This window comes from Saccostrea cucullata, unplaced genomic scaffold, assembly GCF_032062105.1.
Source record: "Saccostrea cucullata isolate Sc308-1 unplaced genomic scaffold, CSIRO_AGI_Scuc_v1 ctg4651, whole genome shotgun sequence".
Taxonomy (NCBI): Eukaryota; Metazoa; Mollusca; class Bivalvia; order Ostreida; family Ostreidae; genus Saccostrea; species Saccostrea cuccullata.
The window spans coordinates 12,488-21,521 of NW_026931170.1; the positions used below are offsets into that span (position 1 = coordinate 12,488).

The 9,034-nt window shown below is 34.5% G+C and overlaps 2 protein-coding genes across 2 annotated transcripts; both read right to left on the reverse strand.

Moving 5' to 3' along the window:
* Positions 1–1,817: 1,817 nt before the first annotated feature.
* LOC134231636 (uncharacterized) lies at positions 1,818–5,659 on the reverse strand. The gene is made up of 4 exons (XM_062713618.1): positions 5,030–5,659; positions 4,752–4,935; positions 2,914–3,062; positions 1,818–2,573 (listed from the first exon to the last, which is right to left on the reverse strand). The coding sequence occupies exons 1-4, from the start codon at positions 5,657–5,659 to the stop codon at positions 1,818–1,820; spliced, it is 1,719 nt and encodes a 572-aa protein (XP_062569602.1).
* Positions 5,660–6,107: 448 nt separating this feature from the next.
* LOC134231637 (uncharacterized) lies at positions 6,108–7,054 on the reverse strand. The gene is made up of 2 exons (XM_062713619.1): positions 6,892–7,054; positions 6,108–6,448 (listed from the first exon to the last, which is right to left on the reverse strand). The coding sequence occupies exons 1-2, from the start codon at positions 7,043–7,045 to the stop codon at positions 6,108–6,110; spliced, it is 495 nt and encodes a 164-aa protein (XP_062569603.1). The 5' UTR covers positions 7,046–7,054.
* Positions 7,055–9,034: the final 1,980 nt, after the last annotated feature.

The window sequence follows — 9,034 nt, forward strand, 5'->3', positions numbered from 1 at the left end:
ATAAAATGTCCCAAATGCAAGAACAATGCTCAAATCGCCATGAAAGATGTCACTATATTCATTTCTGATTTTGTCCCACTGTAAGAGAAATGAACTTTGAAAGAAATTCTCACTACATCCATCACTATGGTTTCTAAGACGGGGGTGATACCGCTTCCTGATGGTATGATTGTGTTGGCATAAACCTCTGTGGGGTAGAAATATTACTTCGTCATTTTCTTGTCTACTCCCTTCAAACAACATTGTAAAGGTGCAGGTACCATCGATGGTTGTTTGTCCGCTTTTTGTAGCTGTTATCTTTTTAGATTTTACCGAAAGGTCAAAGAGAGCCTGATTGAGACGCATTAGTTGGATATCTGTTCCAACTGCTTCAATTTTAATACCGTTAATCAATCCAAAATCCAATAAATGAATTGATACATCTTTGCCAGTTATTTTAATTAATTTAAATTTTGCATATTCTTTAGCATATTCGACTGTACTCCAAGACTCCACAGGTAAGATACAAGAAAAATATGTCTCTAACTGGTCGTTTTCTTCACGACAAGAAATGTCCACAGCTGCATGACATGCAATTTCGTGGTATACAACCAAGCACCTCTGAATAATCTCCTCCTCAGTATTTTTTAGCCATTGAAGAGAAGTTCTTGGTATTTCTGAAGGGGCAGATATACTCTGGATATAGCGTCTGATGTTTTTTAAGCAATCAATTAAAATTCTTGTTCTGATATATGACTTGGAAATATCTATGTTATCAAAAGATTTCTTTAGGAGCATAATGGGTAGCATGTCTGCAATGAGGTCCATAGGAATTTTGGTAAGGGTATGTTCCCATAAACATTCAAAGAGAAAATGTGCTACATGCTTTAAAGGTGTAGATTTGTCAAGAAACTCATTCAGTAATTTGCTTTGTGTTAGGATCATTTCATTCACTATCAATGTTATAAATCCTTCCACACCTTCAGCCAATTTGATCTGATAACATAACTCTCCTTCAAAAGGACCACTTTTCACACTAGTTGCAAAACTATTTAAATATTTTATAGTTAAAATTCCTAGTTCTGAATTTTTTGTTCTGATTCCCAAAAAGTGGTGGTTGTCTCGACATCTTATCACAATTCCATTTCCAGATAAATTAATCCATTCTAGACGGACTCCAGAAGGCGTATTTTGTTCAACCTTGTGACGTAATTTGCGTAGCTTATCTAGAGATCTCGTTCGCTCTGTGACCAAAAGTGCCCACCGGCTCTCAAAGGATCGTTCGATATTTTCAAAGACATTCTTAAATTCCTGATTCTTCTTCACCAGACAAAGAATATCGCCAACAACCCAAGGAAAACTTAAAAATCGAGGGCTCGACATTTTGTACGTGACGGTATACCAAATAGAGGCCTTTCTAAATATTTGACTTGCTGATTCAAGTGAAAAACGGCTTCTTTCTCCACCAAACTCTTCAAAGAAAATAACTCTTGTTTTTCTAAATAATAGGGATATTTGGTCACTTACTATCTTTCCAATCTGAATCTTCTCGTCTTCTAAGTAACCTTTCCCACCTGTCAAATCTTGTATCAAACCAGTAATAGCTGCAGATTCGTCTTTTATCCCATATCTTTTCATTATTCTCAACAGTTTGTCATTGTAAAGATTTCTTTGTAAAATTGCATGCCTACATTCTTCTTCGGAAGGAAGCAATATTAAGTCTTCGTCAGCAGCGAAAAAAGTTTTCTCTCTTAATATGTTCTGCTGCAACATCTGATTTTGACGGAATAGTTTTCCGAGAATTCTGGAAGAGTAATATAGGATTTTATCTCTTTTCATCATGAAATCGGGATACTTTTGGGGAAGGAACTCTGTGCGGATTTGTGACTTTTACCCGTTTGTAGACAATCAAGAACGCCAGAATACATTTCAGCTAGTTCAATACAACAGTCTGAAAAAATACCTTCCTGTTCACTATCAGACCTCGCTAAATGGGACTCTGCTATGATTTGTAGGTGATCATTCTTTAAGTAATTCACCAAAAAGTCAGCCATGTTTGTTCCTTGAACATCCGAGGCCAATTTCTCTTTTGAATCATTTTGAGAATTTATCTTGTTTTTAAGTATAAGAAACCGTTTATCCCAAAGAACGAAATACTCATCACCATAAATATCATCTGATGGGGACATTTCATCTCGAAATGGACGTGGACCACATTGTGGAAAAACAATACAGTCGACCACATGCCTGAGGCCAGGAACATCTACAGCTTCAAATATTTGAAGATCTTCTGGATGAATACTGGGATATTTTGTGACCAAGACTTTACCCAATACAATTTGCAGCTTTTTCCCAGCATCAGATGGGTCTTTTGAATATTGAATAAACACTTGTCCATATTTCAGTGATCTACTTTTATCAGAAGTACCGATCATGTTACGGCTTTTATCTACATCTATCTGAATCCTTGTCCTCTGTTTTAAATCATCGAGTCTATGGTGGTAAACTCTTAATAGTAGAGACCTGAAGAAGGGTTCCCGAACAAAACTTATTCCTTTTTCGAATAAATTTTGAAATTTTATGTCCAAAGATATCTGTAAGTTATGAAAAATATGTTAAAATCAACTTAAAATTTAGTATGACTTGTGTACAAGAACAGAACATACAATGGTTGATCATATAGTTTTCATTAAAATAAAGTATAGACACTTGTATGTTAATCTTGTCATACAAAGGTTCATTTCTTTACTGAATTTTAATTTTATTTATCTTTTTTAATAAAAAAAAATGTGTTATAAATTTTCATTTTTTTAAATATTTTTTTCTATTTATTCATATTGAAAAAAACTGTTTTGCTTAGGTTTAGCATGTAAATATCACCGAGGCTAACCTGAAATTGAATTTCAAAATTTTTAGACTTCAGCAAAACATTACCTCTTTCAAAATTGTCAAAGCCTTTTCATCGTAAAGAAGCATGTCCGCCAATTCAAACAACATCGATTCTTGGAGATCCTGGAATGCATCGTCTGGAACCCCAAATCCAGAGAGTAATGATATTATTTGTCGGTTTAAATAAAGTCGTCCTGTAAAATGAATCATTAAAGTATTTTTCAAATAAGTTAATAATAAGCCGATAAATTTCATCGTGAGTACACTCTATGTTTATTTGAGTATAAGTACAACAAACATAAGCATCTCGTGATGTATTACATATAGATTTCAAGAGAACAAAGTTCACTTAGGGCTTTTTGGCACTGTGAATTTCTGGAAAATCAAAGCTGCTTTTTTAGTTGACTAGAAAATACATAGTATACATTTGAATACTTGGTGACTGCATATTGCTTTAAATTGCTCGCAGGAAAATGTATCATGATGTAATGAATTGTATCATTATCATAAAATTCTGATCATGTCCACACTTTTTAGCTGCTTTTTATTTATTTTATTTTTTTTTTTTTGGATATTAATCAAAAAACCTGACCCAAAATGTTCAATTATCAAATAAAAGAACTGTTTCAGAAGATTATAATCCATGTTTATTTTTTCAGATATTTAAATTCTTTGCTAAACATGCTAAATGTATTCAAATGCACCCACTATCTTCAAAATTCAAGAAGAGTGCAATTTCACCGTGCCTTGCTTCAATTTATAGACTTTTAGCTGAAACCTTTTTCTGAGAAAAGTAGGCACTAAAGTCTCTACTTTATATTGATGTTTGAAATGGGATATTGGGACTTGGTTAGATAATTGCTCAATGATTTAATGGACAAAGTGATCCTACCTATTTTATGAGATATATGGAGGATATGGAGATAACGAACAGTATTCAATATCAAAGTCCATAAAAATACAAAATAGGAGCAGAGCAAACACGAACCTCCAAAACATCAGACGTGGGATCAGGTACCATGGAGGAGTGAGCATCCCCTGCCGACCGTTCACACCCGCTCATTGCTCCTTGTCATGATCGGTAAATAACGGAAAATCCGTCATCAATTCAGTTTGTAAATAATGGACTAATAATTAGTATGAAAAACGTCAGCCACAGATCAGCATTTGACTCAGTGATAAATTGTATTTGCTGACAAGGTCATGGTATCGACCATAGAACGTACGAAATGATGACTTTAAACGAGACTGCTGATAGTCTTGTTTCATCAACTTGTTTGTCAATAATATACCTCGTTTTAGAAATTGTTCATAGGTAGAGCGTGCTCTAGCGTAGCGAATCAACTGAGATATGTAAACTCCGTATGCAGGTGATGAAGGTATTGCTGCAGGTAAGGATAGATGACGACAGGAAAGTTAAAGTCATCATGTTTATCATAGAGCTTGGTTGTTAGATTACCATTAATGTCTTTTTCAAGTAAAATATCCAAGTATGAAACAGAAGTGTCAGACTCTGTGGTATCTTTTATCTCAAGATCACCAGGATATATCGTATCGACGTAGGAATGGAAATTACTATTGTTAATTGACAATACGTCGTCGATATATCTAAATGTCGAGTTGAAGGCCACAAGCTCTTTCTTCTTTTCACGCATAAGATTTTGCATAAATTCTGCTTCATATGAATACAAAAATAAGAAAACGAACAGCATTCAATCTCAAGTGTCCATTAAACAATACAAAATTGGAGCAGAGCAAACACGGTCCTCCTTTAAGAATTTCAGTGGTGGAATGTTATTTAAGATAAAGAACAAATGCCTAATAAATAAAGTATTATTGATTTAGTACAAAAGCTTTGTAAAGCAAAGAACAAAAGTAAATACCTGGGTATGATGTCTTTAAAATCTCCAAACATGAAGAACTTGATTGATGTCTTTTCAGACTCTGCCTAATGAATAGAGTTATTCCTTGTTCTAGTAACGGATCTTGTACCACTACACCTTTACATCCATTGTAGTGTATTTGAAAAGCAGACGGTACAGCTTTTATGTTCATTTCTTTTGCTATCTAAATTACAATTTGAAAAAGATATATATATAAGTTCTCTTAAATTTGGTGTCACAATTTTATTATCTAGTTATTACTAAAATTCAGTAATTACCTCGGTAGCTGTTTTGGTTGAGATCTTTCCAATGCAATCTATGAGACAAATCCCACTCATTTGAAATTCTCTATCATAGATCACTTCCTCTGTACATATTTTAGCATCTAACTTGAGGTTATATTCAGAGAAGCTGAGTCCAAAATGCGAAACGTAGGATGCAAAACTCCTCTCTTCAGAGAAGTTACCGTGTTTTTCTCTTATAAAGGCTGCTGTGATCCCATCATGAGAGCTATAGAACCAAAAACCATGCTCTCGAAGTTGTCCATTTGAACATCCTAATAATTCGTAGTGGCGATCATAAATTGTCAAACCTTTATTGAAGAATCGTTTCAAGTCTGCAAAAATGCAATCTAATCCATAGGGCTGCATAGCATTAAGCCTTTTGTAATCCTCATCGCGATATGCAAGCCTTAAGAAGTAATCTTCATTGTACTGGCGTACAATTCCATTCTGAAGTATTGGCTCCTTTGGGAGTAATACACACTTTGAAGGTGTCAACAAAACTCGCCTAACCATTAAATAATGCCGAGGAACATCCTCCTCCTTTAACTGTTTTGTCATTTCAGTCGCTTTCGAAAATTCATCCATGAAATTAATGAATGGTTTTTCTGCAATATTTTCTACCATTATGCACAACATATGCGAACTGACTCCCATTTGAACTATTTTCTCAACGACTGAAGGAGTTAGATGGTCAACAACTTTAAAACCCTGTGAGCACATTGATTTCCATGCATATGCAATTTCAAACCCTTCAAAATCTACCGTAACCTCGTCTTGGCAATTGTCAACCTTCATGCAAGCATAAGCAATGGAAATATCCACACACTGCAAAAAACAACTGATTCTAGAAACAATCGTGCTATTTTTCTTAAACCTTATGCAAAAACAGTCTAAGTGTCCAAACTTTTCATATCCATATTCACTGGCTGGTATTCTTTTTTTGTTCCCTCGTACGAATGAAAGTCTGTATTTTGAAATAATTTTGGTGTAGACTTCACATTGATGTAGAAAATTGTTTCACTTTCTTGTAAATCAACTATAATAAAGTTGTGGAGAAAGTTATACCACATGTTTATTTCCATCTTAATTTCAGAGTTTGCAATGACCAACAAAGACTTGTCCTGTTGAAATTTGCAACGGATGCAACTGTTTCCCAGTGCCTTACAAAATTAATCGGAGAGATCATGCTTCCACCAAGAATTTCAACCTTTTCTAAAATTTCTCGTGACTGTTGGGGAGACATGCAAGATAGTCTTTTTCTTGGAAGAAGTTGCAACCAAGACATACTTTCTATCGATCGTAGATTTATCTCCCATAGTTTTAAGACTTCCGACAACACCAGTGCATTATCCATTGACGATTCAAAGATCACATTATACGAGATCTTATGGTCAGCATAGGTATGGATGTCATCTAAAGAAATATAAACATAAGACTTAAAATAACCTAATAATTGTACTAAACGTTCATGTACATGTATGTGTATATTTGTTTGTTTGATTGTTGTTTAAGGTCTGTCTAGAGTATTTTTCACTCATATGGCATCTTCGCTATTCTAGGGGAGCGGATCGAACCGAAAACTCTTGATTAGTGAAGATTCGGGCGATTGTATGTATTAAAAAAATTAACGAAACTGCTACGTTTGCATCACAAAAACATAGCATTCTGGACATCGTTATGTTTATTTCTGCTCATAATTACACGGTAGACATGTCTGTCTTTCTTCCTATTTAATTTTAAAAAAAATTAAAGAGAAACTAACCAACCAACAGACTCGAAAATTACACCGGAACAATGATTTTCTTTTCATTGTAAATAAAGCAATTTCTATTTCTTAGATACCCAAAAAAACTTACCTCTTTCCAACCTTTTCGCATCAATGAATTTTATTGTTCCCGGTAACTTCCTGATAAATTTGTGTACTGATTCTTCACTCTTAAGATAAAATAAATTCAAATTAAAACGTTCTTTCCTGACATCTGATAGTTCTGTACTAGCTGGTTCCGCCATCCTTAACAATTCCCCAATTTTATGATAACTGTTTGGGCATTTTTGGAAAAAGCAGTTTTTGTTTAAATATAAATTACTGAGAATTTAAAGAGAAACTAAACTGAAGACTAAGTATATTGTATGTAATGTTTATAACGTTAAATTAAATGAGGGCATGACAGGAGACCGACAATGAATTATGGTATTTCAAACAATTATCATTTGATCTTAGGTTTAAATAGACAAGACCCGCTATAGGTTAACATTTTGCGCAACAGACTTTTATAGTCCTGAAGCACCCATGGTGAACAGTTGTTTATTCCTGTATCGAACACAGGTGCTTGAGGATAGCACCCCCCACCCACGATCCCCGGGATAAAGACCATCGGCCATTTTTAACTTTCATCTCAAAAATAATATATGGAAAACACATTAGTGATATTATCTTTACTAACAATTCGAAAATTTACCTAAAAAAACATTTTATGATTTTTTTTACCCCGCTTAACATATTTTTCTACTTACTGTGAAATCACTAATTTTCGTGGGGGTTCAATTTTTGTGGTTTTCAAGGTATGAAGAGACCCACGAATTTATGTCCAACACAAAATGCAATTTCTCACATATATTACTACTGATCCATTCTTCATCCTCGAAATGAAATCCCCAAGAAACAATAAATATTCCTCAAACCACGAAAATTTGATCCCTCGAAAATATGTGATTTTACAGTATTGATTTATGTATAGAGAGTGGGGTATATTTTGTAAAATATTTATTTTAGGTAAATTTTCAAATTGTTGGTCACAAGTATGTTATTGAATAATAACTTTTGAGGAAAAAATCAAAAAGGCCCTGGGGTCTAAATCGGAGTTCATCAACCTGCAGGTTGCTGCCTGTCAATATCATTTTGTAAATAGAGATACAAAAAGTCTGTTGACAAAACTCTCCGCCCCCCAGTTTTAACACGGCAGTAGTGGGTGCTTCACTTCTCTCTGATCAAGTTATCCTTCTTCCATCAAGTATACTATCGCATGCTTCAGCGTGGAGAAAGTGTTCAAAAACGCCGAGTAAAATAAAATTTCTATTAGTTTAGGTGCACATTACATGAATGTTCAAATATAGCTGGTAATCTTACTCATTCTGCATACTTTGTCTTTGATGTCTGATCAGAAATAGACTTCAGCACGGATATGTAATGCATTGACCGATTATTGAAATAATTAATCACACATTTACGTATATAGAATTGTTCACTGTATTTATATGACTCCTACAACTTCGATTTACATTGATAATATTTAATTATAATCTTTCCAGTACTATACATTGTTAAATATATATCAATTTATGACTAGTAGTAATTACAACCCTTTTCTTTTCTCGGGTGGGGGTGTTTCACACATATAGAAAACTACGTCATGTACCCGGTGTGTGTCAAGTACATTGCACTACGAAAGAAACGAAGACATGTATACATATCACGAGAAAGTACTTTCACTACAAAAGAAAGGTAGACATATATACATATCATTAGAAATAAGTCTCTTTCACATTGTATTATTAAGATAAATTATTATTTCGTCTTTAATAACAAAATGCTTATCTAACAAAGAAAATGGAAAGAAAATGGATTAGGAACACGGGGTCTGAAAAAAGAGAGATTCGAAAGATGGGGACTAATAAAAGAGGAATTTGGAACACGGGAACTACGAAAAGAGGGATTTAAAACACGGGGACTGAGATAAGAGGGATTTGGAAATTGGGGACTGAGGGAAGAAGGAATCGGAAAATGGGGACTAAGAAAAGGGACTGAGAAACAAGAGGACTGAGAAAAGAGGGATTCATAACACGGGGACTGAGAAAAGACGGCTTCGTAACACGGGGACTACGAAGAGAGGGATTCATAACACAAGGATTGAGGAAAGAGGGATTTGGAACCCGGGGACTAAAAAAGACGGAGACTCAGAACACGGAGACTGAGAAAACAGGGATTCATAGCACGGGGAC